This window comes from Syngnathoides biaculeatus, chromosome 14 (assembly GCF_019802595.1).
Source record: "Syngnathoides biaculeatus isolate LvHL_M chromosome 14, ASM1980259v1, whole genome shotgun sequence".
Lineage (NCBI taxonomy): Eukaryota > Metazoa > Chordata > Actinopteri > Syngnathiformes > Syngnathidae > Syngnathoides > Syngnathoides biaculeatus.
In genome coordinates this window covers 24,808,792-24,835,722 of record NC_084653.1, presented here as the reverse complement: position 1 = coordinate 24,835,722, position 26,931 = coordinate 24,808,792, and the positions used below count along the sequence as shown (strand labels likewise).

The window sequence follows — 26,931 nt, the reverse complement described above, 5'->3', positions numbered from 1 at the left end:
CACACAAAGTCGTATTTTTATTTTTTCATAAAAAAAAAAAAAAAAAAATCACAGCTACATTCATTTTTCATCCCCTCCATCATTTATGTTGTCATGGAAGACTTGGAAAAACCTCAAAAGTGTTGAAAGTTGTTTGTTTACATCCACAAAGGTATAGTCCACACATCCTCAGCCTTTGGGTACTTTTTATTTTTCACTAAAACCCCACCCACTCATTAAAATACTTGACTGAAAGTAATAATGGAGGGCACAGAATGAAGAATTGAACACATGGGAGTTTTTTTTTTTTTTTGTATATACAATGTTGGATTTCATCTTTCAAACAGGTTTTTGAAGACCGGCCCAATCTCGAGGATCATGTCCGAGGTGGTGGTGGATCTGCCGTGTCGCTGGAAGGCTTGTCTGTTGCACTGTCTGGTGAGCGAAGAAGCCCCCATCGCTGCCACCACTGACGGATTCACACTGCGGTAAGGCCAAAATTATGGAATTGACAATATTGCAGAACAAAAAAAAACAAGGACTTTACTCACACAAGTAATTTAAGTTATTAACAAAAATTAATGTTCTACTGATCTGATGAATCTTTGTATCGTGATCTGGTAATTTGCAGTGCAAAAGATCAATTCAGAGATGAAATGATCAACTTTTCCCCCTCCCCTTGCCTGAATAAGGGAATCTAAAAGAATAAAAATACAGTATACACAGGAAAGTCAGACTCTCATTCAGATTTCAATGTCAACATACCCACACACTCACTTGTACAGTTTCATTTTGACATTTTTTGTCCACTTTTGACAGTGCTTAAAGGTGAGATGTGCATTTGTAGGTCGACTCAATAAACCTCACAATGCACCTTCGTCGTTCGCCATTAGTAAAGAACTAAAGTTGGTTTCATTTCACTTGTGTGATGACAAAAATAAAAATAAAAAAGCCTTTGCCTTTATGTTAACAAATACTGCTTGACCATCAATTTTGAATTATTTCCTATACGTAGCTCATGCACGTGACGTCACCATTTTCACGACGCCATACTGCAGGTCAAACAGAGCTGCTCGACGGTGTGAACCGGAGCAGAATATTCACGATGCCCGAGACCTGTTGTGCTGTGGTTTGTCACAACAGACGAGACAGATATTCAAAGACATCATTAAATGGAATACCAGCTGAAAAGACCAGAAAATATTGATGGATTTCTCCAATTAAACATGATGGATGGTGCCCAACCAAAATACACACACGCCTGTGTAGCGATCGCTTCATTTCAGGTAGGAATTATTCTTGATCTCAAGCATTTATAATGCCAAGTTGACTCATTTGAGAAAAATGCGTATTTTTAAAAAATTGTCTTGTCGCAGTGTTTACGGAGGTTAAGTGTGGCCGCAATCGCTTCCGTGTACGTTCCAAGGAGATGACTCCGTCCTCTCTCTTTTTTTTTTTTTCTCTCAATCATAGTTAATGAGTGCAAGTTTGTGTAAAACCAGGGGTCATTTATTTAAATATTGGTATTTGTATTGAATACTAGCTGGGGAAAAAAAAAAAAAAAAAAAAAAAAAAAAAAAAAAAAAAAATCGATGGATTCCGGCAAAGGTTAACGTGTCGCCGAACCCGCTTCCGTGTTCACTAGCCGTCAAAACCGTCACCGTGGGATTTATTCCTGATGAGAACAGATCCAGTAACGAAGTATTTGTATGCGTCCAGACTTTTCTACGCCTTCAAACTCTTCCGTGTAAATCTCGACGACTTCCTCACCAGATCCACGTGTAGATCCAGTTGTCCAAGACAAGCGGAAGCGAATTAACAGTCCAATTTCTTATCGGCAAAAACGTCGACTTCGGCATTAAATACGGGTCCTTTATGCCGAGTTTATCTAATTTTTCCACGTACCTTTGTTTATTTTCACCTTCTAAATGTCTGACGGTATCGGACAAGACTCTGGGCGTCGTGCTACCAGACATATTTCCGTGTCGTCTCCAACCGACTTAGCATTGAGCAACGCTTAACTTGACCGGCAATATGGCGACGTAAACAAAAGTCACGTGATTTTATGGTGTAGGTGCACGAGCTCTATCCATACACACGCCACATTCCCGAAAAATTAAAGATGGGTCAATTGAGGGTTTCAAAATCAAATTGCGAAGGAGTACGAATGATAAAAAAAAAGTTTGAATTTGACGTACTTTATACATTGTTAAATTGATACTTCTATGATGGCCTCCATGAAAACGGCATTGTTACATTTAAAAGGGCAGAATTAACATTGTGCCGAGCGCGGTCGCTACTGGATCAGGTTGACTCGAGCCTCATAAAAATGGAATATGCAGTGAAGTGACTTATCGGGTTTATAGTTTACCCACCCCGTGATCAGTCCCGCTTGAGAGGCGGCGTGGGCCCAGTGTGCCAGTACACCAGCAGATCCAGACAGAAGATCGCCTTGTCCTCCACACCTCCTCGCGCTGCCCTCTGTACTGCATGCGACCACTGCAAAAAAAAAAAAAAAAAAAGAAATAAATGAAAAAGTGACATAAAGAGTCGTCCAGAAGAAGATTCAAGACAAACCGGTGCTGCCATCGGCAATGAGGTCCTTCTCTCCTTTGAGCAAGACGGTGACGTTCCCCAACGTTTCGCTCAGCTGCAGGACGCCGCTACGGTGATCGACGCCGTCCACGGCCTTGTGTTGCTGGGACGACGACAGCAACGCACAGGCAGGATGAAAACACACGCAAAGACCCAGACTCGAATTTCTCCCTCGGCACGAGACCCACCAGCGTCTCGTAGAGTCGCGTGAACTCCATGAAGTTGGGCGTGATGATGCCCTTTTGGTAGCCTTGAATAACGGACGGCTGCTTTGTGACCAGCCACAAGCCGTCCTGTTGAAGAGGGAAACGAAAACCGGCAAGCAGCGAGCAGCGAGCAGTGAGTCGTGAGGATTCCGTAAACCCGAGACAGACTTGATCCCGGCGAACTCTCACCGCATCGATTACGATTGGAATATCTCTTGCTTTGGACTTTTCTATCACCTCCTACAAGGGAGAGGGGGGGAAAAAAAAATAATAAATTGAGAAATACATAATTTGCGGAAATATACGGGTAAAAGATGCGTTTGATTTGTTGACACAGTAAAAGCACACCTTCAAAAATGATTTAATGCCTTGTGATATGCACGGTGGATCAGCTGGTAAAGCGTTGGCCTCACAGTTCTGAGGATCCGGGTTCAATCCGGCCCCGCCTGTGTGGGGTTTGCATGTTCTCCCCGTGCCTGCGTGGCTTCTCTCCGGTTTCCTCCCACATCCCAAAAATATGCAACATTAATTGGACACTCTAAATTGCCCCTTGGTGTGATTGTGACTGCGACTGGTTGTTTGGCTCTGTGTGCCCTGTGATTAACTGGTGACCACTCCCTGCAACCCTCGTGAGGATAAGCGGCAAAGAAAATGGATGGATGGATGATATGCATGCCAGTTCCTTAGCTGGTGAACACAACTTGCACTGACTTTTTGTCCCGATGGATCTTATCCCAAACCATTTTTTAAATGTCGTTGTTAGTATACATATCCATCCGTCCATTTTCTCAGCCACTTATCCTCACGAGGGTCGCGGGATTGCTGTCAACGGGCAGGAGGCAGGGTACACCCTGAACTGGTCGCCAGCCAATCGCAGGGCACATGGAGACAGACAACAGTCCCACTCCCAATCACACCTATGGTCAATTTTGAGTGTCCAGTTAATGTCGCATGTTTTTGGGGTGTGGGAGGAAACCGGAATGCTCGGAAAAAAACCCACGCAGGCACGGGGAAAACATGCAAAGTGTACACAGGCGGGTCCGGGATCGAACCCGGGACCTCAGAACTGCAAGGCCAAAACCCTCGAGCCAACTCACTGTGCCGCCCTGTTAGTACATAAGCGAGTTTAAAATTTGACGGCTTAACTCTGTCATAAATGTACAGTGGAGAAGTGTCATGATCTGTTCTGGACGCAGATTTTTGCTTTGTTTATAACGCGCGACAGCAAGAAAACTCCTTCCTTTGAATGAACCGTTTTATAACATGTCAATAACTTGAAGGAATAACAAAACTAATTCATCAAGTTTTCCATCAGACATACAAAATCTTCTGTAACTTTTTTTTTTTCCCCACCACTCATGTTTTTTGGAATGCGTTTGCAAATCTAGATGACGGCGAGTGGGCCGCTTTGTGGTCATCTATGACTTTGTGTTTCCACTTATATCATGTGATGGTTTGATGATGATGATGATTAATATACGTGCCAGAAAAAAAAATCTGTATATATTGTCACACATCAATCTGATCCACATAAAAATTGAGCTACTTCATCCTCCTTTATGGACAATTTTCACCACAAAAGTTGCATTTCAAACCCAATTTTTCCCCTTCAATCGCCATCTTTTCTCTTTCGGCTTGTCCCATTAGGGGTCGCCACGACGTGTCGTCTTAGATGAATGCATATTTGCTTTCATGTGGGCCATAAAATGAACTTATAAAAAGATCCTGCAGCGTTTGCTTGGATCAGTGTGCTTCGACAACGCTCCGAGCTCCGTTTACTACCCTTGCAGTTGCGTTTCTGGACATCCGATAGGCATCCGTTTTAACCACGTTTTGAGGAGGCCCGATTCTGACCAGAACATATCAAATTCCAAGATATTTGCCATAATGTATGCCTGCATCATGTTATTTGAGCGCCAAAAAACACAATTGCGTCACTTGAACAACCACACGTAGATCCAGCCTATGTAACAGAATCTCACTGTGTGTAAAGAATCACCTACTTTCAAATGCTAATGCTAAAATATGAGCTCATACGCTAATGTATGCAAATATACATTACGTGCCTTTGCTGTTTTTAATAAGAAGTCCTCTCTCCCGAGGCCCGGTCCCACCACAAGGCTGTGCAGTCTCGGGAGCCATTTTTCAATCTCCTCCACTGCGTTAGGACTGTCGCTTTTTTTGAAAGGTCAACACACACACACACACACACACACACAAGCAAATATAAGTCAGATAAATGCACTTGGTACAAATGTTGCATATTTGACACTTTAAGAATGCAACCGTGTGAGTGGAAGATGTCTAAAATCCAGAATTAGACAAATCCAGAAGTCATTAATTGTTTGAATGAGATCAAACTGGACTTCGATTCAGTCAGCGTCTAAAGGATAAAATCAATTTTACTTAACGTATTTTTTTTTTTTTTTTTTTTAATACCACCACATAAGTCTACCAATGATATGGAAGTAAAAAAATGTGCCACCAGGATTTGAATTTGAAATGTAAGGTGATCACATTTTCAATAGTTGCTACAATTTGCCGTCTGAAATTCAACCGGCTACAATTCGCTGTCTGAAATTCACCGTCTGTGCCACCCGGCAGGGTTACTTCAGGTCAGAACCGAACGCCCAGCCAATCGCCGTTACGCTTTCTTGTTCACGTGACGTCACATGCTAAGGAAGCGTAACTGCGATTGGGTGGATGGTTGGTTGTGACCTGAAGTAACCCTGCCTGGTGGCACAGACGGCGAATTTTAGGCAGCGAATTGTAGCCGGTTGAATTGTTAACGTTGAAAAGCGACACTGAAATGCAACTATTGAAAATGCGATGACTACATTTCAAATTAAAATCCCGTTTTCTTTGGCATTTCAAATTCAAATCCTGGTGGCACATATTTTCTTCCGCGCAATGACGGCAGAAAGAAACTATGACAACTATGGTACAGGTAATGGAATTTACGGTATACAGGAAAACTATCTTGGCTGTCAAACATCCTCAGGTCACCAATCAGTTGAGCGTATACTATTTATCGGTATTTTGACATTTTTCCGGCACAACGCATCACGTGACAAGATACTGCAGAAACTGATTAGAGGTGGTTTTCTGCCATCTGCAAGCGTGATCATTTTACACAAACGGTCTACTCACAGGACAGGGTGAACTATGAGCTCAGGGCTGTAGGATTTGATTACAGCCGCGGCGTCTTTGGTGCAGAACACATGGGACAAGTCAGCACCCTGGAGACGAGATCAAGACATTTGCTCCAATGCTGAATCTAAAGCAAAAAAAAAAAAAAAACAAACCGACAGGAAGTTGTTTGCCTACCACTTTCAATGCAGAAATGGCGGCAAAGTAGGGCGCTCCAGTGTAGCTTGAAGGTCAAGACGGGAAGCGTTAGAAGGTGAAATCAAACGCGATCGATACGACGTGAAACCCAAAGCTGGGATGGGCGCGCGCGACCTACTCTTGGCAGCCGCCGACGATCCCGATCCGGCCGTCTTGCCCTTTGTGCTTTTTGCCGGACAGCGGCGGGACGATCTTCCTCACGAGGGACAGGACGTGCTCCTCCATGCCCCCCTCGGACGTCGGGGCCAGGCTGTAGCGCCGCTCAAACACTGCACAATGAAAACACGACTTCAACAGGGTTTGATCAAATAAAATGCAACAACAACAACAACAAAAAAAATCATTTGTAAAAAGTCTATAAAGCACAGGTGTCAAACCTAAGGCCCGGGGGCCAGATCTGGCCCGCCACATGATTTTATGTGGCCCGCAAAGCCTAACCTACAGTGTCAATTTGCAAGATTCTAGTAAAAATCTGTACCAAAAATGTCAAATTGTCATATATCATCACTGATAAAGTTGAGATAGTTACAAGCATTGTTGTGTTACCAAACGTGAATAGTTGAAAAAACACATTACCCTCGATTTCTGATGCCAAAACCAGTTCATAAATTGATGTTGTAAATATGATGAGATGACTAAATATTTTTGTTTCACAGTCATAATGGCCCTCTGGGGGAAACCGGAACAACAATCTGGCCCGGGAGAAAAATGAGTTTGACACCCCAGCTATAAAGTCTTCTCACGTTTGAGCAAATTTGCCAGTTATTCATCCTGCAACAATACACATAGCAAATTATGAATATTAGAAATAAATGTAATATCGTATTTATGAAAAATATATCAACTTGTTTTAAATAAGAACAACCGAAATTGGAATCGAACCTTAATTTTGGTCTACCGTTACATGCTAGCTGTTCAAGTTTTTTGTCATGAAGGTTTTATTTTATACATCTCTACATGGGCGCTCTTCGCTCCCGAAGTGTTAACTGGGTCGTAATTTCTAAAGAAACTTTGTGGACACCCCGCATGACTTCCTGCAGTCCAGAATTTGTGACGGTACGGACCGCCGAGCAAACCGCGCTGGGGGCAAATCGTCACGTGAGAGACTCATTGAGTAAGAGCTCCACCACATCCCGCCGACTGCAGGCGGGACAGCTCCACCAATACCTAATGGGTGAGGGTCCGACTTCAACAGCTGACCCTGCTTGACCCAACTGTCTCTCGGGGGCGAGGGCTGGCGGCTTGTAAACGACGGCAAGACTTGGGAGAAGGCGGATGCGTGGGCGGGCACGGCGGTCTTGGAGTGAGGAGGGGGCGGCGCCGCCGCCGCCGCCGAGCCCGGCCTGCCGGAGGCGATGTTGGAGAACATCTGCCCGAGCATCTGGAGCATGTGCAGCTCCCTGGCGTGCTCTGCCTCCCGCCGGTTGTCCTCCGCCTGCAGGCGGCGTTCCTCCATGCGGTAGAAGTTGTCCTCGGCCTGCGAGCTCTGCTTCAGGAACTGCTCCATCAGCCGCTCCATGGGGAAGTTAGCCCGCCGCCGCCGCCTCTGCTTGGGCGTGGAGGCCGAGCAGTTGGCCGCCAACTGGCTGCAGTTTGGAGGTCTTTCCGACGAACCTGAAGGGGACACGAGACATTGCGATCACGACGCAGTTTTGATGGCGGAGTAGCCAGTCAAGCGTGGTCATCTGCTAACGAGGTTGCTAGCGCTAGCCTCAGATGGACTGGCTAGCTCGTCTACAGGTACATCTCAATAAATTTGAATTGAGAATACAGGGACTGGTATCACTGGTACATTATTTCTCGTGAATACATACTGTAAATACAGTGAAGAAAATAAGTATTTGAACACCCTGCTATATTGCAAGTTCTCCCACTTAGAAATTTTCATCGTAGGTCCATGTCCACTGTGAGAGAGAGAATCCAGAAATCACAATGTATGATTTTTTTAACGATTTATTTGTGTGATACACCTGCAAATAAGTATTTGAACACCTGTCGATCAGCTAGAATTCTGACCCTCAAAGACCTGTTAGTCCGCCTTTAAAAGTCCACCTCCACTCCATGTAGTATCCAGGATCAGATGCACCCGTGTGAGGTCGTGAGCCTGAGAAAGACACCTGTCCACCCTATACAATCAGTAAGACTCAAAACCTGTAACATGGCCAAGACCAAAGAGCTGTCCAAAGACACCAGAGACAAAATTGTGCAACTCCACATGGCTGGAAAGGGCTCCGGAGAAATTCCCAAGCAGCTTGGTGGAAAAAAGGTCCACTGTTGGAGCAAATCATGAGAAAATGGAAGAAGCTAAACATGACGGTCAATCTCAATCGGAGTGGAGCCCCGTGCAAGATATCACCTCGTGGGGTCTCAATCATCCTGGGAAAGGTGAGGAATCACCCCAAGACTACAGGACTACATGACAGGACTTGGTCCGTGACCTGAAAAGAGATGGGACCACTGTTTCCAAGGTGACTGTTGCTAATACACTTTTTTGAAATCATGCATGGCATGAAAGGTTCCCCTGCTTAAACCAGCACATGTCAAGGCCCGTCTTAAGTTTGCCAATCACCATTTGGATGATACAGAGGAGTCATGGGAGAAGGTTTTGTGGTCAGATGAGACCAAAATGGAACTTTTTAGGCATAATTCCAAGAACCGTGTTTGGAGGAAGACGAACGACGAGTTCCATCCCAAGAACACCGTCCCTACTGTGAGGCACGGGGGTGGTAGCATCATACTTTGGGGGTGCTTTTCTGCACATGGGACAGGACGACTGCAGTGTATTAAGGAGAGGATGACCGCGGTCGTGTATGGTGAGATTTTGGGGAACAACGACCTCTTTCCCTCCGTCAGAGCACTGAAGATGGGTCGTGGCTTGCTGGGTCTTTCAACATGACTCTGACCTGCGGCTGATAGACAGGTGTTCAAATACATATTAGCAGCTGTATCACACAAATAAATAAATCATACATTGCGATTTCTGGATTTTTCTTTTTAGATGATCTCTCTCACAGTGGACATGGACCTACGATGAAAATTTCAGATCCCCCCCCCCCCCATAAGTGGGAGAATTTGCAATACGGGAGGGTGTTCAAATACTTATTTTCTTCACTGGAAGTGAAATTGGATCATTTCCCATTTCACAAGATCCGGAACGGCACACCGCTCTGTACATTTCATCGGAGGTTTTATGACGGCGACTGCGGCGGATTAATTCTGTCCATTTTGTTGTTAAATCCAAACAAATCCGGAACGGTTTGCCGCGGACCCAGTCCGACCGAGTTGATCTGCCCCGCATCCCGTCGCATTTCGCGTGTATTCTACTCACGTTACCCATCATGCAAGACAAATACAAAACAAGAATGTGTCCTGACAATCAGTGCATGCGTACTCACTGTTGTTGCCCACTGTGACTTTAACCGGGATGGGGATGGGGATGCTGGGGTACTCCATCTTGACTTCAGTCTCTGCTGGGAAGGGGCAGTCTCCAGTCGTCTCGGAGTACCCGTCCTGAGCGTCATCCGCATCCTCGTCCAAGCCGTCCACGGCCTCCTCCCCTCCCGGCCCGCCGTCGATGAACTCTTGGGGGTCAAGGGCGGGCCGGTTGCTCAGGATCCTCTCCATGGTGTCGTAGAACTTGGCGATCTTGTGGTACTGCCTGTTGTTGCGCAGATTGCCCTCCTTGGCGAGCAAGTACTGCCTTTTGAGGCTCTTGATCCGCACCCTGCACTGCTCCGGCGTGCGCTCGAACCCCATCGCCGCCAGCCGCCGGGACACGTCGCGGTAGACGAAGCTGTTGCGGAAGTTGCCGTCGAGCGCCTCCTGCACGTCCTGCTCGCCCCAGATGTTCAGCAGCGTCCTCGTCTCCGCGTCCGACCACAGGAAGCCCCGCGTCGTGTTGTTGAGCAGCATAGTCGCGCGTCGAGGACTCGGGATGGACGCCCGGCCTGCTTCTCGACCTGCCCGTCGTCTGCGAAAACCTCTGGCGGGCTCGCGGCCCGAACCTTCGGGTGTCTTAAAATGGTGAGCGCGTGCGGATCGTTGAATCGAGGGCGCATTTGCACGTCGACTCTCGGCGTCCTAGCTAAACCTTTGCCATGTTTATCCCTTTACGTCGTTCGCAAAAATGCACGCGCTGGGAAGTTTCGACAAAACTGAACAAAGACCAGCTGTCCAAACCGACCCCGGCCCCGAGCCTCATTGTGGACATTTTGGCGAAACTGACCTGCGATCGGTCCACGGAGGGAGCCTGCCCGCGTCCACCCCTGCTTTACGCGGCGTCCGCGGGGTCCTAAAGACCACCGCGCCAACAACATTATTGCGTGAAGCTGTCGCGACTTCGGCGAAACTGAACGCGTTCAGGGAATTCAACACAAACAAAGCCGTGAAACGTTGACAAACACGGTCTCACTTTACCTTGCACGTTCAGACAGAACAACGTGGCGACAATCGACACCGCTACGGTGGCAAACAAGAAGGAGAGCGTCGGAAAGGACTGCGGCATGTTGTTGTCATTCATTGTTTAGTGACATGCCAGCCGCAGACACGAAGCTCGCTTTTTCGCCACCCACCCGGAGACGAAGACCGTGTCGGGTGCGCGCACTTCTTACCTAAACTCCAAGTGCGTATCAACGCGGTCAACTGTGCACAAATACGGCTGCTCATGAGGCTTCCTCAGCCACAGCGATGCAGGAAGAAATAGTTCACGGTGCCTTTAATGGCTACTCGGAAAATCCGATATCAGATCAAAAATCAAAATAATGCTCCAAATTACGTGGTCATGCATTTTTCGCTGTATACACCGAGACTGCATCGCGGGGTATACTATATAATTCGAATACTTGACACGAACATATCGCTACGTATGTACGATGCTGCCAGTGAAATCTGGAAAACTTGTGAGCATTTTACGATGACCTCCATAAACATGTTTTGCCTTTTTCTTTGTCTTTTATACTGCGGGTGACGACCTCTGATGTAAAAAAAAAAAAAAAAAAAAAAAAAGAGGCTGGATGGCTCATTGCCACCAAAACTGAAGTCGCCGTCCGCCATCTTGATACTCCCAAAACAAACATGCCGACTTGTGCGGCGACAGCTTGGTGGCTGTGAGAAAACATTCCACAGGTAAGTTAGAAAGATTTATTTTGACACTGTTTAAGTTTGTTTGTAAAGTTTTTTTTTTTTTATTTTCTGATTTGCTTAATTCACTTGAACAAAGTTTTTTTTTTTTTTTTTTTTACGGTTGTTTACTCTCTGCTTCAAGCTGACGGTTTTTCGCGAAAAAGCGGTGTCAATATTTTCCCCAAATCATCAGTGGATAAGCAAGAAAACACATTTTCTGTGAAATTTTCGATGGATTTCATTATACAGAACTCTGCAAATTGAATTTGATTTTCAAATGCGAGGAAACAAGTTTAAATTTTCTGTCTGAAATTACATGCTAGCTGAACAGAAGAAGAACAGAAGAAATGAACAATACGTTTAGAACGTATTTTCCCATTGGGAATCCTTATTTCCAAGAATATATCTAACTGATTGACTTAAAATTGAATGTTTTTAATGACGAAAAAAATATTTTTTGCTATGTTATAATAGTGCTTCACAGCGTATTTTGGGAGACGTTAACATCACGGAAATTGGGCACGAGCTAATATGCAAGGTTTCTTGCTAGTCACCGTGTTCTATGTTTTTCCTTTGTACTTAGCCTTTCGTTTGGGCTTAAAAGTCCTTCACATTACCAGAACTGAAAAAATGTCAAGCTCACACGACCAGTTTTAATTCTACATGCCAAACTTTGACAAAACCCCCACCAAATTCCAACTTGTAAACCGTGTTTTCCATAAAATTTTGGGAGTACCAAGATGGCGGTAGATGCGTATGTGCGATCCGGTTTTTTTTTTTTTTTTTAGATCAATGACGTCGAAGAGGAAAAATCGGACAACAATCTGTCTGGACGGATTCCATCACCAAATCTATTTCTCAAAAATTTTATTATACGTATTAAGTAATGATTTATCTACACGTGTTATTTAATTTCAGTTGTTTAGCGACTTTTTCATCATTGTAGTGCCGCAAGTAGGGTGATCTGGAATTTATATCACAGGTAACTTTGAATTCAAGTCGAAGTCTGTTTCTTTAACTGTAAAATATTTTTAAAATATCAAGGTATTTTTAAATGTCATGGCGTAGCATGAAAACGTTCTCAAAAGTGTTTCGTAACGGGCTTTTTGTGCGGGGGCGGTGCCACGGTTGAACCTGCGAGGCGAGGTTGGGGGCAAAAGTCCCCGAGTTTCACTTCCTACTTTTGAGCTCACTTCTTCTCGTCGCAGGCGCTCAAAAGCGCGAGCGCACATTTCAGAATGAGCTACTTTGATTTGCAGCCCAGTGCCACAATTCCTCACTTTTACACGTAAAAAAAAAAAAAAAAAAACAAAAACAAACAAATATGGCTTTCATCTGGTTTACGCTGACGACGTTTATGAGCTAGACCGCCAGCTGTCTTTATTGTAACGTAACCGAGCGTGACTTCCGGCGGGCGGACTCCCAACATGCCCGAATCTTCGAAGATGAGAAAGCCCGACGTGAAGGTGGTCCTCCTGGGGGACATGAACGTGGGCAAGACGTCTCTTCTGCACAGGTACACGGAGAGGAAGTTCCAAGACACCATCAGCACCGTCGGGGGGGCCTTCTTCCTCAAGCAGTGGGGACCCTACAACGTCTCCATATGGGACACCGCTGGTGAGAAATCCTCTCGTGGGTTTTGTTTTGTCGCGTGATTTTTGCCAAGTTGAGGCCGACGCCGGTTGCTGTCCTTCGGATCGGAACCGGTTGTCCCCAGTTCTGAAAATGCGTATAGTTTGCCCCCATACGAATCGAAATCATCCTCGACGGCGTCCTAAAACCTTGAAGTTCACAACAGTAAACCCTCACAACGTGGAAAAAATACAATTAAACAAAGATATGCCCCTGAAAATATATATATAAAAAAAAAGATTAGAATACATTTCTTGTATTAATTTGTTTACTGACGACCGTTTTAGAGGATTTGGATGGGATTTTCAAAAGTCACACAATAGCCACCAATACCCATCCATCCATTTTCTTTGCTGCTTATCCTCACGAGAGTCACAGGAGTGCTGTATCCTATCCCAGCTGTCGCCGGGTAGGAGGTGGGGTACACCCTCAACTGGTTGCCAGCCATTCGCGGGGCACAAAGATACAGACAACCAATCACACTCATAATCACACCTAGGGTCAATTTCGCGTGTCCAATGAATGTTGCATGTTTTTGGGATGTGGGAGGAAACTGGAGTACCCGGAGAACCACACAGGCGGTGCCGGGATTGAACCCGGGACCTCAGAACTGTGAGGCCAACGCTTTTCAGCTGAACCACCGTGCCACCCCCTCCCCCCAAAAAAATATTTTTTTCAAAAGATTAGAATATATTCCTTGTATTAAAAGTCACAGAATACCCGCCAAAAGTAATTTTATGTTTTCACTTGAAAACAAGGTTTCATCTTTTTCTGCTTTTTAAAGGTCCACTGTCATGAAATGCATGATTTTTAGTACGTTATTAATGGAAAAAAAAAAGCCAGCCGGAATGGAGTCATCCGTTTTTTCACCACACAACATGATTTTGACGTACACGGCTTTTTGTCACCTCCGCCATGAAAATCCGCTTGAAGTATTTATCGAGGAAAAGCAGGAAGTGACGTTAGTAGCAGAAGCCCACTCGTCTGTTTCTACGAGTTTTACCTCCTGGAAGGTAGCTCGTTGTTCCTTCGTGTTAGCCAAAATGCCGGCTCGTTATATTGTTCGAACACTTGGGAGGATGATTTCATTCTTCATACTTTTCAAAAAGACCCGGTCCGTCTGAAAAATGGATTGCGCGGGTGAAAAGGACAAGAGCTTCGTGTTGTTAGTTAGAAGTGATCCGTATATCATCTAAATATGGCTCGAAACGATAGGGTAATATTGGCCCGGTCCGAGTTTAACTGACACCGCCCCCCCCCCTCCCTTCTTAAAGGGGTACACTCGTGCTTACAAACAATACACAGCCGCAACTTTACATCTGCGGGCATGACAGATCTCACCCATACATTTTTAAAATGTGAGTGACTGGCTTACCAAGTACATTAAAGGTCCACTGTTATGAAATACATGATTTTTAGTATGTTATTAATCGCCGGAATGGACCCATCCATTTTTTCACCAGACAACATGATTTTGACGTATATGGCTTTTTGTCACTCCCCCCATAAAAACCCTCTCGAGGGATTTGTTTTCGCGAAGAAGCAGGAAGTGAGATTATTAGCAGAGACCCGGTTCGTCGTGAGAAATGGATTGCGCGGGTGAAAAGGACGAGAGCTTTGTGTTCTTAGTGAGAAGTGATCCGTATATCATCTAAATATGGCTCGAAACGACAGGGTAATATTGGCCTAGTTTACCTGTCACTGCGCCCCTCCCCTCTTAAAGGGCTACACTCATAATTACAAACGCACACCTGCAACTTTATATCTGCGGGGATGACTAGTAGATCAACGGCATTCATTTCCGCCGTTGCTTATTATTCGTCGAATGACTGATAACACTAAAAATGTCGCGTGACGGCTTGTGCATTTGTACGCTACCAATTGAGAAATATTGGACTTTGAATGGAAAATCCAAGACCCGCTCACAGGCAGGAAAGTGCCCCGGTAATGACGTCACAGCCCTCGGTGTGGCTCATCCTCAGCAAGTTCTGATGGATTTACGTTCAATCTAGTCGTTCTTCATGATCTATGTTGAAGTTGGTTACCGAGTAGAATATTCAGTTTGTCTGGGGTTGAAACTGAAAGGACACGTTAAGGGAAAATGTCTCGCCTAGTTGTCCACTTTTGCTCGCGGCACCAAAGTATTTTTCCATGTTGACTTTAGCATTTATGTCGCGCTCCTGTCGTGAAGCTAATCCAAAAGATAATAAATTCCCGCCGGGATGTTTACCGAACGTGCGAGCTGCGACACGAGCGCGCCGCTACGTAAACACGACTTGGTGAAGTGCTTCAGTCGGGCACGATAAGGAACGTTTGACTGTCGGCTTCCCCGTCTGCGTTTCCATGACCTCTTCCGAGGATTAGCCGTCTGTTTTTTTTTTTTTTTGGGTCATTTATGTTATGAAATGCAAGATCAGCTCTGTTCTGGTCGCGAAACCAGTTTGTGCGGTGTTTTGAGAACAAACAACCACCCGCTGCTGGCCTTTGCGTTCCGTCTGGGCCTTTTTCATTTGGACAGCTTGAGTTTCAAAGCGGCGCCTTTTTGAGGATCTTGCCCTGTTCCCCGTAATAATCACATGACGGTGCCATGACAGGAAGAAGTTATGCATAACTCGGCCGGCTATTTCCAGAAGTGCGAGAACGACTTATCGGTTCCTCCCGTGACAGAAATGCGCTCGCGTCCTCAACGCTTGTATTTTGCGAAATCGCGGTGACGTATTGTCTTTCCCATGTTGCCAGATAAGGCGATTCGTCGCGTTGCGTTGTTGTCTACGGCGCGCTCTCGAGTTGCTTTATTGACGTGTGAAGACATTTTTCAATTGCACAACTCTTCAATTGTGGCGCTCTGGCGTGAACACACAAGTTCAAAATATCCAGATAAACAATCATCCCATTTAAAATCTTTATCAATATTTACTCCTCATTTTCTTCAAAGTCAATAAAAGAAATGTGGTCAAATGCCCGGTCCGAATGTTCTGATTATGGCTAGAATTACATAAAATAATCAGCAGAATTAGATTCAATTTATTAATCCTGTGATGGGAATTTATGAATTCAAGGAAGTGCAGACATTCGGGTGACAGAATGATTTTCTGGAGTTGCACAATATGTAACGAAGCACATTTTGCGCGTCGGTGAGGGAAAAACACTTCTTACGCAGAAATACTTTGAGGTTGAGTACACAAAGTGTTTTCTTTCACCTTTCCCACGACGGGCACTCGAGACTCTCGTACTTTGGTGTTGACGCAATTGTGCTGTGCTTCATCTGGTCCGGGGGTCGGGAACCTTTTCGGCCGAGCGAGCCAAAAACGGCAAATATTTTAAAATGTAATTCCGAAAGAGCCGTCGGGTATTTTTACAACCAAATATTTGTCCATTTTTATGTAAGACCAACACTTTTAAGAGTACAATAAGTCTCTAAATTCATCGTAAATAACATTACAGTGTGGCTAACCAATGATGACAAAAGTACTTTGTACGTTTATCGCGTCTTCTTTGGTGATGGCTTTGTCGTCCGTTTCATATGTCATTAAATTAAATTTAATGCAGCCTTTGAGGCTTCCATCTCTTATTCATGAACGTAGGTTTGTCTAGATATTTTTTTTTTAATGTGATAACGACTTTTCATATGCATAGGTATAACCAAACGTCGTGAGTACGGCAACATTCACACGCCGCAGTGTGTGATATGTCTTTTCGCAGTCAGCTTGTCTGCAGGTTGAATTTTTCTCATTTGTTCCGACTTATGTGCGTTCGCCAACAGCGCTTGCTGACAGAGGCCTGTCTTTATGTAAAAAAAAAAAAAAAAATCATAATAATTCCGGTGGTGGGCAGCACATAAGCACTCTTGTCATTATAAACAAAATCAATAGGTTGCGTAAGGACTGTAACATTTGTAGTTATGAGTGTACCCCTTTAAAGGTCAAGTGTCATCCCTATAAACATTGTAAAATAGATAGTGAAATGAAAAATACATATAACGTTATTCACTTCAATGTCTACACGAAAAAAGAATTATGAGCGGAGAGCACTTCATCCATGCACAAAGTTGCGGAAGTGTCATTCGACATCGAAGTGGTCGCCATATTGGCTGCATCTCCTGTCCGTGACGTCACCCCGGAAATTCGCCGTTGAAAACACGCCGTGGCTCCTACTGTGGGAGACGAACACGCCCCTTCTGACACCGAAGCTCTTTTCGAAGAAGAGAACATCTCACAACCGAGTGAAGTTAGCGGGGGCAATATTAACCGTATTGTTTCGAGCCATATTTAGATGATATGCGGATCACTGCTAACTAACAACAGACTTAAGGACAGTATGTAGCGTACTCATCCGCGAGCGATGACAACACCGTAACGCGGGCCGTGATAAGCCACCTCGGCGGCGAAGATGAGCCACCCCAGCCGAAGCCGCGACCGGCAGGCGCGCAGCCGATGCCGGCGAAGGCCGTCGCGTCGTGGCTCGCTGACGAGCACGGCTTCGGCCAGGCTGGCTCATAACGGCGACGACGGAGAGCATCGCGGCAGCCTTTGTGGGCGAGCCCGACGCGGAAGCTGTCCGACACGCACGTCGACACATTTAGCACCCCTGTCATACGTACGCGGATCTTTTATTATGAGAGACGGATTACGTGGTCCGCCCCAAACTATTATTTTTTTTCTTTCGTAGCTGTATACACACCTACCTGTCACTTGGAACCCACGAAGCTCTTGTCCTTTGCACCCGCGCAATCCGTTTTTCACGGCGAACCGGGTCTCTTGCAAACTTATGAAGGGTAAATCCATCCTCCCGAGTGTTCGAGCAATATCCAGCAATGCAACGAGCCGGCATTTTGGCTAACACGGAGGAACAACGAGCTACAGGTAAAACTAATGGAAACAAACGAGTCCACTTGGGGGTGCTTCTGTCCTTCACGTCACTTCATCCTTCTTCTCGAAAACAATCCCTCGAGAGGATTCTCATGACGGGATTTACAAAAAGGTGCAAATGTCAAAATCATGTTTTGTGGTGGGGAAAAAATACTAAAAATCATGCATTTCATGACAGTGGCACTTTAAGAATAGCATACCAAGCAGTAATGTGGACGCAGGATGAATAAAAATGTTGTTGCCACATAAGGACTTGTTGGCTGCGTCATCGAGAGTCACTTGAGGTCACTTTCAACCAAAAATACCGGGAAGTTTTGTTTTTTCGAGAAATGTAAAGGACCATGTGACCCGATTTCTCATGCAAATAAGGGAAAGGGCACTAATAATGAAAGCAATGATCCTGTACGCCGCTTCGGGTCAGTCACCAAAAACCATTAGATTTTACGAAGTTCACCGAGGAAAAATCTGGAGGTTACACGACATCGAAGAAAGTTTGGGATGCGATGTAAAATTCATTTTTTTCCTCATATCCCAACATAGTACAAGAATATCACCTCTGACAAATTCACAGATATTTTAGTACTCATATTTTAGTAAAGGTGGAGGAAGTCTGGTCAGGTGTGAATCAGCTTAACGACCCTGTAATGCGTCAAAAAGTGTCTTTGAAGAGTATTAAAAGTTGATTAAAAAACAAAACGCCAAGTATTTAAGATGAGTCTGCAAAATTATGAAAGTGGAACCACTCTTGTGCCTGACGGACGCCGTGGGCGTGCCCACCGAATGCACTGAAGAGATGGCGCGCTTGACCTTCATCTGTCAATCAAATACAGTATTTGGTCTAGAAGTGTCTGGAGTTAGCTACGGGTGAAAATAACAGATGTTGCCGAGTTGGCTGAACGGTTAACTTTCCTGGAATTGTCTCTGTTACGTGGGGGCCCGCACACAACAACAACGCTTGTGTAAAGTGCTGACGTATTAAATGTGACCCGACACCGGTTCAGCACCCTCCCGAGCTCGCGGGCTAGTAGATGTCATAAATAATTAACTTTCCTTTGTTGTGTGGATCTTAGCACAACACGTAGACTGAGACTGTGAGGTTTTGGAGAAACTCGGCACCAATCTGCCGGTACGTGAGCCCGCTAGCGGCTACCAGCTAATAGGCGCTCGTAGTGATCCAATTGTCAGTGGAGCCATCCGTTGGAAGAATCTACGTCGAAGCTCAAGTGTTGGACTGTTTTGAATATCATTGTGTCTTTTTGTCACGTACGTTTTCTGTTAGCGAAGTAGAAAAACAAAATTAAAATCAGAAGTGATCACAAGGCCACGTAGCCCCGCTCTTTGTGTCATTGTACACAGAATTTCCGATGCGGCCAGCTGCCTTTCTCTGGGTTCGCTAAGTCCACTTGCGTCGGACTCTGATGCGGCACACCTTGTCTCCGCAGGGCGGGAACAGTTCCACGGCTTGGGCTCCATGTACTGCCGCGGCGCCGCCGCCGTCATCCTGACTTACGACGTCACCAACTGGCAGAGCCTGGCCGAGCTGGAGGAGCGCTTCCTGTCCCTGACGGACACCGCCAACCACGACTGCATTTACGCCGTCGTGGGCAACAAGGCCGACCTGACGGACACTGGAGCACGGCTGTCTCGGGAGATGACTGACGCGGATCAAACTGAGTCAGAGGAGGACAGATCCGATTTGCTGTCAGCTTGCCCCACGCCGCCCGCCTCGCCCGTGTCCACCCCCGGCGTCACGTTTCCCAAGCAAGTCAGCCGCGAGGATGCGCTGGCGTTCTACGAGCGAATACTCCGCTACAAGGGCTCGGACGAGAGGACCAGCCTGCCCGCCGAGAAGATGTGCTTCGAGACCAGCGCCAAGACCGGTTACAACGTGGACGCCCTGTTCGAGGCGCTCTTCGATCTGATGCTGCCCTCCATGTTGAGGAAGCGGAACGAGAACCAGCGGTCCGCCACCGTGGACTTGGAAATCTGCAGAGGTGGCGGCGGAAAACGGAGCCGATCGGGGTGCTGCTAAGACCCACGGGGAGACTTTGAACTTTCGACTTGGAATGTGAATTGAGAAAGAAACCACAAGCCTTTTGTCACCGTTAAACCTTCATACTGTGAAGAAACAACATTTGGAATTTTGAAGTGTTCCAGACCACGGAAAGTCTCCGGACAGCAAAACCGACTTCAGAATTCCGAAATGAAATTTTCATCAATCTTAGAGACATTTGCACTAATGGTTATGAAAAGGGTACCGCAGTACAGTCTTAATTAAATACTTTCATTTGAATATTTTCAGGGATCAGATTTAAATTGACCTTAGATAACACTGATTTTTAAATATGTATGTATATATACTGGTATATCGCACGCGTCAATTTTTTCAATGACCGGACGTTATTCGTCATGTTTAATTTTTTAAAAGTCATAATAAAGATTTTTATTTTGCCGTGATTTGCTTTTGAAATTACACAAGTAGTCTTTCTTCGAAACAACATTTAATCTTTGACATTAAGATGCAATAATGTATTTCAAGATATTAGTGTCGTTTGACAAATTATACGGCGGGTTTCCAAACAACTGGGATAAAATGGACAACGTGTTACTTCAAATAATTGAACCGGTTTCCTATAGAGCTCGTGCACGTGACGTCGCAGTTCGCACGGCGCCATATTGCAGGTCAAACAGAGCTGCTCGACGGTGTGGGGGAGCAGAATATTCACAATGCCCGAGACCTGTTGTGCTGTTGGTTGTCACGACAGACGAGACAGATATCCAAAGATGTCATTCTATGGAATACCAGCTGAAAAGACCAGAAAATGTCGATGGATTTCGGCAATTTAACGTGATGGACGGCGCCCAACCAAAATACACACACGCCTGTGTAGCGGTCACTTCATTTCAGGTAGGAATTATTCTTCTCAATCTCAAATTACCAAGAAGTATTTCTCATTCCGAATTGGTTCATTTGACAACAATGCATACTTAAAAAAAAAAAAAAAAAAGAAAAGAAAGAAAAGAAACAGTCTGTCTCAGCAGCGTGGTTAATGTGTGGCCTCAATCACTTCCGTGTACGTTCTGTGGAGATTACTCTGTCCTCTTTTTGTTTTTTTCCCCCCAATTATAGTTAATGAATGTGAGTTTGTGTAAAACCAGGGGTCATTTATTCAAATAATGGTATTTGTATTGAATTCTAGATCCAGCAACGATGTATTTGTATACGTCCAGACTTTTCTACGCCTTCAAACTCTTCCGTGTAAATCTCGACGACTTCCTCACCACATCCACGTGTAGATCCAGTTGTCCAAGACGAGCGGAAGCGAATTAATAGTCCAATTTCTTATCGGCGAAAACATAAACTTCGGCATTAAATACGGGTCCTCAATCCAGAGTTTTATCTCATTTTTCCACGTACCGTCGTTTATTGCCACCTTCTAAATGTCTTAACGGTATTGGGCAAAATCGTGCTACAAGACATATTTCCGCGTCGTCACCAACCGACTTAGCATTGAACATTTTGCTTTGTTAGACCGGCACTTCCGGCCAGTGATGCGATGTTATGGCATAGGTGCACGAGCTCTATACCCCAAAGTATTGAACACAAATAATAATATAGTCATAATTTATCATCTTTGTATCATATTTTTTCCACCAATGTGGTTTGGTCCACGGTGGAATTTATATAGATTGCTAATTCACCCTGTTAAGTAAACGGTTACCTAAGGACGATGAATTGATATATTGATAGAATAGAGCCTCGGTTCTCGACCGGAATCCGTTCTAGAAGGCGGTTAGAGAAGTGATTTGTTCGAAAACTGAATCAACCGCCGCGCGAGTTTTGTTATTTCGTTTATTTATTTTTTTTATTTTTTTATTTTTTTCCCCCTGAGGATTCGTTCGAATTCACAATAACAAACCCCCGTCGTGGGGGGTTCGCCGGTCTGGCCCCGCGCGTTCTGTTATTTCCGGGTTTTGCCGGGGGCCGTCCGAGTACCGGTTTTCATTCGAAAACCGAAGCCAAACATTTTCGTTCGAAAACCGAATTGTTTGCGAACGGGGACGCTCGGGAACCGAGGCTGTACTGTGATGAGCTGATTTGGAAAGTGAGCCTGTAAATCTAGTTCTCTTCGGTCAAGTTCATATCGACAATATACTCAAATACGAATCAGTGCATTGGAAGGGTATGAAGCATCGCAGTTAATGACAGATACTGAGAAGTATATTTGACACGGATAGGACTTGTTGGAAGTAAAAAACAATAAAATCATAATAATAGTGAAGGCCTGGTGGAAAAGCAGTTAGTGGCTTTTAAGATAAGGCTGGATGCAGTGCAACGGTAGCAAAGAACAGTCTTTGTGTGATTGCCTGAGGTAATAAGTTAAACCAGTAAGCACCATGAGACATTTCGGACGAACGTACTTGTTTCAAGGCACCAAACAGTCGTTGTGGGTAAGAGCTCGGTGGCTCAGGCAGGGCTGTCGTCTTTTATACCGATAGATGGCCGGATGACTAATTTACACTGGGAGTCTCCTTTCACAAGTTCTTCATGCAGACCTGGCAGCGGCTGATGCGCGACAGGAGCTGGCCCGCTTTGAGCGTCTCTGATGCCGGCTCGGCGTGGAAAGACTGCTCTACGGAGGTGAGCCAGAAGCTGTGCTTGTTGGCGAAGTAGTGGCACGTGCCTTTGGCGCCGTTGCACTCGATGAACGGCGACGTCCGGAAGTCCTCCAGGCAGGATCCGGGTGACGAGAGCGACTGACCGCCGCCCTCGTTTCCTGCTGCCGTGTGCTGCGGCAAAGAGGTAATCGATTTGTGATTTGTCCGGCTGTGAAATGGAGTAGTGTAGTTTTTTGTTGGTCACTGCCAAAGTTGAAATACATGTGAGTTAGGTTCTTTGAAGAATTTAAACTGTCCATAGGGGTGAACGGTCGACCCACATAAGCGGTAACCGGAGCTCACATGTACAGGTGAAGCCAGACGTTTTCATACACTTTGCAAAAATACACATTTTGTCTCACTGTCTGAAGTGAAATCAGACTAAACCTCTCGTGTTTCAGGTCAGTCAACATCACGAAATTTCGGTTTCTTCGGGGTCAAAATTTCACATACATTTCTTTAGTATCGAGGAACATTTCCTTTGAACTGCATGACTTGAGTCCAATGCTTTGGGTAACCTTCTACAATCTTCTGAAAGTACTCAACCGGAATCTCGGCCCATTCGTCCCGACGGAACTGGTGTAACTGCGTAGGTTTGTCGGGTGCCTTGCTCGCACACCCTTTTTCAGATATATTTGCAATTTTTCTCTGGGATTCGGATCAGGGCTTTGTGGTGGCCACTCCCAACATGTTGACTTTGTTATCCTCAAGCCACTTTTGAACCATTTTGGGACTACACTTAGGGTCACTGTCCATTTGGAAGACCCGTTTGCCCGACTTTGAACAGATCAATGTGACTTTTTCAAGCATTTGGAAATTGCATCCAAGGATGAATCAGTCTTTTGGAGCTCCACGATTCTTTCCCTGATTTCCTGTGTGGTTTCCTTTGACCTCTCAAGGATTTCAAACAAGGAAGAGAGTGTTTGAGGCGTGACCTTCAAATACATGCCCAAATGTGCCGTTAATCAACTAACGTTGTTAGTTAACCTATCAGGATCTTCCTAAACCACAAACTCATCATCTGGGGTCGCCCATGTTCTTTAACATTTTGAGTATTTCAAATTTTGACCTTGAAGAAAATATAAAATAAGAAATTCTCTCTGCCATTATTGTGACATTTAACAAAATAATTTTGGTGATCCTACCTGACCTGGAACATGAGAAGTTTAGTCTGATTTGACGTCAGACAGTGGGACAAAAAATGAAATCAGTTTTTGCACAGCGTATGTAAACTTCTGGCTTCAACTAGAGGGGATAAGCCTTCGCAGTGGACCGCCTTTCCGGCTTTGACACAGCTCCTGCGCCGGATCTCGGTTAGATTGCACACTACTCACCATGAGGAAGGAGTAGCCGATCCACAGGCTGCGCCATCCAGCGGGACACTGCGGGATGGTGATGTCCTGGCTGTGAACGGCGATGGCGACTGACGGGGCTTCGCACACCGAGCAGCGGCTGATGTAAGGTTTGATCTCACCCTCCTCCACGGGCATCATGGGGAGGGCGGCGGTGGTGGACAGCCAGTACGACTTGTCATTCCTGCTGGCGTAGTAGCATACGTCTCCGGGGTTGCAGTACAGGAAGGGCATGGTGCTGAAGCGTGGAAGGCAGGAGCCAGCCAAGCCTGACCAGATCGCACAAAAAGTTCATGCACGTTGATTTCATGTATCAATCGCGTACATGACGTCAACTCAACTGAACCGAACTCACCAAGATCCTGGTTGTGAGCCTTTTCTTGGCCTTCCAGATACAAAAGACTGTATCCATCCCATATTTTTGACATCCCCACAGGGCACATGGGCGTCAGCTCAGACTGACTGTGCTTGACCAACAAGTAACCCACGCTGACACTGCGGCCGGGCATGCCGGGTAAGCCGGGGATACCCGGTTTACCCGGGTTACCTTTGGACCAAACGTAATGCAAAAATCAACAAACTAGCAAAAACTGTTACCCGAAGCTACAACAACCACCTCCACTATAATAGTTACATAATACATCATGATTGCAAATATAAAATATGCTTTAACATCAATCATTTGCAGTTCTTGATACTTTCTGAGTTTATCAATTAAACAAGTTTACAAAATATGAATGATAAAAATCACATTTGGCAATAACCGGTTCCCTCATAAACCTGCACCTAGGTTTTTAATTCATCCGCTAATCCGGGACTATTCCTCATCTGCCCCGATCATGCGTACCTTCGATCCCTTGCAGACCAGCATGCCCCACCTGACCTTCCTCTCCACGGAATCCAGGCGTTCCCGATCTTCCACCAATTCCGGGCATGCCCTTCTGCCCGATGGGCCCAACAAATCCTGAAAAATAACGGAACCAGTCAGTGACGCTAAATTTGATTAGTTAATCTGAATATGTAAATGTTTGTCGAGATTTAGTCATGCATTCAAAAACTGACCAGCATCCCCAGGAATTCCCTCTAATCCTGGTTGTCCTTGGATGCCTCTCGGTCCCTGAATACCCTGTGGTCCTGGAAGGCCCCTCTCTCCTGGGATTATGCTGGGCGGTGCTGTTGGACCCCGGTTTCCCGGAAGCCCACGGAAACCTGCAGGTCAAGCAGATCATGTAAACAACACTTGAACAAACTGGTGACGAACCAAAACAGTTTTTATCTTAAAAAAAACAAAAAACATTATTCACCTTGAGGTCCAGCATCTCCTTTAGGGCCATATGGTCCTCTTTCTCCCTTGTTTCCAAACAGACCAGGAATCCCCATTGATCCTTGTTCCCCTTTCTCACCTTTAAGAAATCACATTTGTAACGCAATGATGTGGATGACCACAATATGTCATGCGGGGAGTAGTGATGGATTTTTGCAATTTAAGTATTCTGTACCTTTCTTCCCAGAGATCCCATTTGGTCCCCTGTATCCACCTGGGCCTTGATCTCCGATAAACCCTTTACTACCGGGAACTCCAGGATCCCCAAGTGTTCCAAAAATACCCTTTTCTCCAGGGCGGGCGTCACTGCCAGGAAACCCTCTGGGCCCAGGGAAACCTGGAAAACACAGTTTTAGGGTTTCTTTAAATCGAGTACCACACAAAAGTATTATACGTACGGTCATTCCTTACGCTTACCATTATCTCAAAACATTTGGATGAATGGAATAAATATGCTGAACCCTGTAATGTTGGGTTTTTTTTTTTTTTTTATTATTATTAGGACTATGGGGTCAGGAGCTCTGTCAGAGTATTTGGGACTAACTGTGAAATTAAGTCAAACGGTCTTGGTAATGATGGTTTTCTTTGTTGAAGTAGTATATTCTCACCATGGAATCCTCGAGGTCCAGGAAATCCCTGATCCCCAGGGGGTCCTGGTATGTCTGGTTTGCCATCTGGTCCTACTGGCCCACGGATTCCTGATGGTCCAGGGTGGCCTTGGTCACCTGAATAGATCCAACATGGAAATGGTATTTCGTCCAGTGTCTCGATGCCACGTACATTGGTTAGTTGAGAGCTGAGTAAGTGGGACTCACCAACATCTCCTTCTGAGCCTTTTGAACCCGCAACGCCCGGAACTCCCACCTGGTTGTTGGAGTTGCCTTCATCACCTTTCTCTCCTTTGGGTCCTGGGTTGCCAGATGGTCCAGTAGTATCCAAACCTGACAAGATCCCAACCAAATACTAAATGTTCACCTTTTACGAGGCTCTTCCTTAAGTATACACTGGTGGGTCATTTTTTGAAGTTATATATCTATTAAAAAACACACCTAGGATTCCTGAGACACCCTTTTGTCCTTTCAGACCATCTAATCCATAAAGACCAATGAGACCAGGGAAGCCTGCACATTTTTTACAAATAAAGCATGAATGTGACAAATAAAATAATTTGAGTCTTTAAAACTGAACAATATTGAAGTGTAGGGGATTCTTTTACCTTTTACTCCTGGAAAGCCTGGGAAACCTGCCTGCCCCTCTGTTCCAGGTGTCCCAACAAAACCCTTCTGACCTTGGTTGCCAGGAGTTCCGTTCTGTCCATCGGAACCTACGTTATAAAAACGAGAATTTTTATGGAATGAAAATTTAAAAAAATATTTTGGGCTCAAAGAGAATGATAAAGCCTGGAATGTGACCCTCTTACCTGGATATCCAACATCGCCTGGATCACCCGACTGTCCCCTTTTCCCTTCGATACCATCAAATCCAGGGAGTCCCCGATCTCCAATAAGTCCAGGTAATCCTGTTTCACCTATTTGGGTGATATGGAATATTACAATAAGCACAATAGGGCCCAGAAATGCTATTTGGAACTTCTTCAGATTTGATATGAATTACGGTTTATCATACCTGGGTCTCCTGTAGAACCAACCTCTCCTCTCAGTCCAGTTACTCCTGGAATGTCTATACGAAGGCCACTGTCACCTTGAATCATATCAAGAACTGATCAGCTATTTGTTAACAAATACTGTAATCATCTTTTTAAGTCAATTTATAGTTTGCACCTTTGATACCCTTCTTGCCCTTGTCCCCTGATGCGCCATAGGCACCAGGACTTCCTTTGACCCCCT

General features: G+C 45.3%; 3 protein-coding genes across 7 annotated transcripts in view; 1 reads left to right on the top strand and 2 right to left on the bottom strand.

Annotated features, from left to right (window-relative positions):
• Nucleotides 1-43: 43 nt before the first annotated feature.
• naxd (NAD(P)HX dehydratase) lies at nucleotides 44-11,081 on the bottom strand. 4 transcript variants are annotated; one of them, XM_061840821.1, is made up of 11 exons: nucleotides 9,524-10,040; nucleotides 7,296-7,742; nucleotides 6,247-6,397; nucleotides 6,108-6,153; nucleotides 5,931-6,019; nucleotides 4,847-4,955; nucleotides 2,970-3,020; nucleotides 2,763-2,867; nucleotides 2,557-2,677; nucleotides 2,355-2,478; nucleotides 44-462 (listed from the first exon to the last, which is right to left on the bottom strand). In XM_061840821.1, exons 1-11 carry the CDS (start codon nucleotides 10,038-10,040, stop codon nucleotides 312-314), a joined length of 1,911 nt encoding a protein of 636 aa, XP_061696805.1. In that variant the 3' UTR covers nucleotides 44-311. The 4 variants fall into 4 exon arrangements, with proteins under 4 accessions (XP_061696805.1, XP_061696807.1, XP_061696806.1 ...); XM_061840823.1 differs by lacking the exons at nucleotides 7,296-7,742; nucleotides 9,524-10,040 and adding exons at nucleotides 10,545-10,586; nucleotides 10,739-11,081 and having other exon boundaries at nucleotides 51-462; XM_061840822.1 differs by lacking the exons at nucleotides 7,296-7,742; nucleotides 9,524-10,040 and adding an exon at nucleotides 10,545-10,732 and having other exon boundaries at nucleotides 52-462.
• Nucleotides 10,023-20,206, top strand: rab20 (RAB20, member RAS oncogene family). 2 transcript variants are annotated; one of them, XM_061840830.1, is made up of 4 exons: nucleotides 10,023-10,151; nucleotides 11,134-11,252; nucleotides 12,766-12,866; nucleotides 19,192-20,206. In XM_061840830.1, the coding sequence occupies exons 1-4, from the start codon at nucleotides 10,149-10,151 to the stop codon at nucleotides 19,779-19,781; spliced, it is 813 nt and encodes a 270-aa protein (XP_061696814.1). In that variant the 5' UTR covers nucleotides 10,023-10,148; the 3' UTR covers nucleotides 19,782-20,206. The 2 variants fall into 2 exon arrangements, with proteins under 2 accessions (XP_061696814.1, XP_061696815.1); XM_061840831.1 differs by lacking the exons at nucleotides 10,023-10,151; nucleotides 11,134-11,252 and having other exon boundaries at nucleotides 12,262-12,866.
• A 536-nt stretch (nucleotides 20,207-20,742) lies between these two features.
• col4a2 (collagen, type IV, alpha 2) overlaps nucleotides 20,743-26,931 on the bottom strand; it is a 51,376-nt gene continuing 45,187 nt past the window's right edge. Inside the window, exons 35-48 of the mRNA XM_061840818.1 lie at nucleotides 26,866-26,929; nucleotides 26,711-26,785; nucleotides 26,505-26,612; nucleotides 26,301-26,408; nucleotides 26,134-26,205; nucleotides 25,900-26,025; nucleotides 25,693-25,809; nucleotides 25,260-25,421; nucleotides 25,065-25,163; nucleotides 24,823-24,969; nucleotides 24,608-24,724; nucleotides 24,116-24,307; nucleotides 23,743-24,029; nucleotides 20,743-22,540 (exon numbers count right to left, since the gene is read on the bottom strand). Of these exons, the coding sequence (XP_061696802.1) occupies nucleotides 22,286-22,540; nucleotides 23,743-24,029; nucleotides 24,116-24,307; nucleotides 24,608-24,724; nucleotides 24,823-24,969; nucleotides 25,065-25,163; nucleotides 25,260-25,421; nucleotides 25,693-25,809; nucleotides 25,900-26,025; nucleotides 26,134-26,205; nucleotides 26,301-26,408; nucleotides 26,505-26,612; nucleotides 26,711-26,785; nucleotides 26,866-26,929 (1,929 nt within the window). The 3' untranslated portion in view covers nucleotides 20,743-22,285. The remainder of the gene's footprint in view (nucleotides 22,541-23,742; nucleotides 24,030-24,115; nucleotides 24,308-24,607; nucleotides 24,725-24,822; nucleotides 24,970-25,064; nucleotides 25,164-25,259; nucleotides 25,422-25,692; nucleotides 25,810-25,899; nucleotides 26,026-26,133; nucleotides 26,206-26,300; nucleotides 26,409-26,504; nucleotides 26,613-26,710; nucleotides 26,786-26,865; nucleotides 26,930-26,931) is intronic.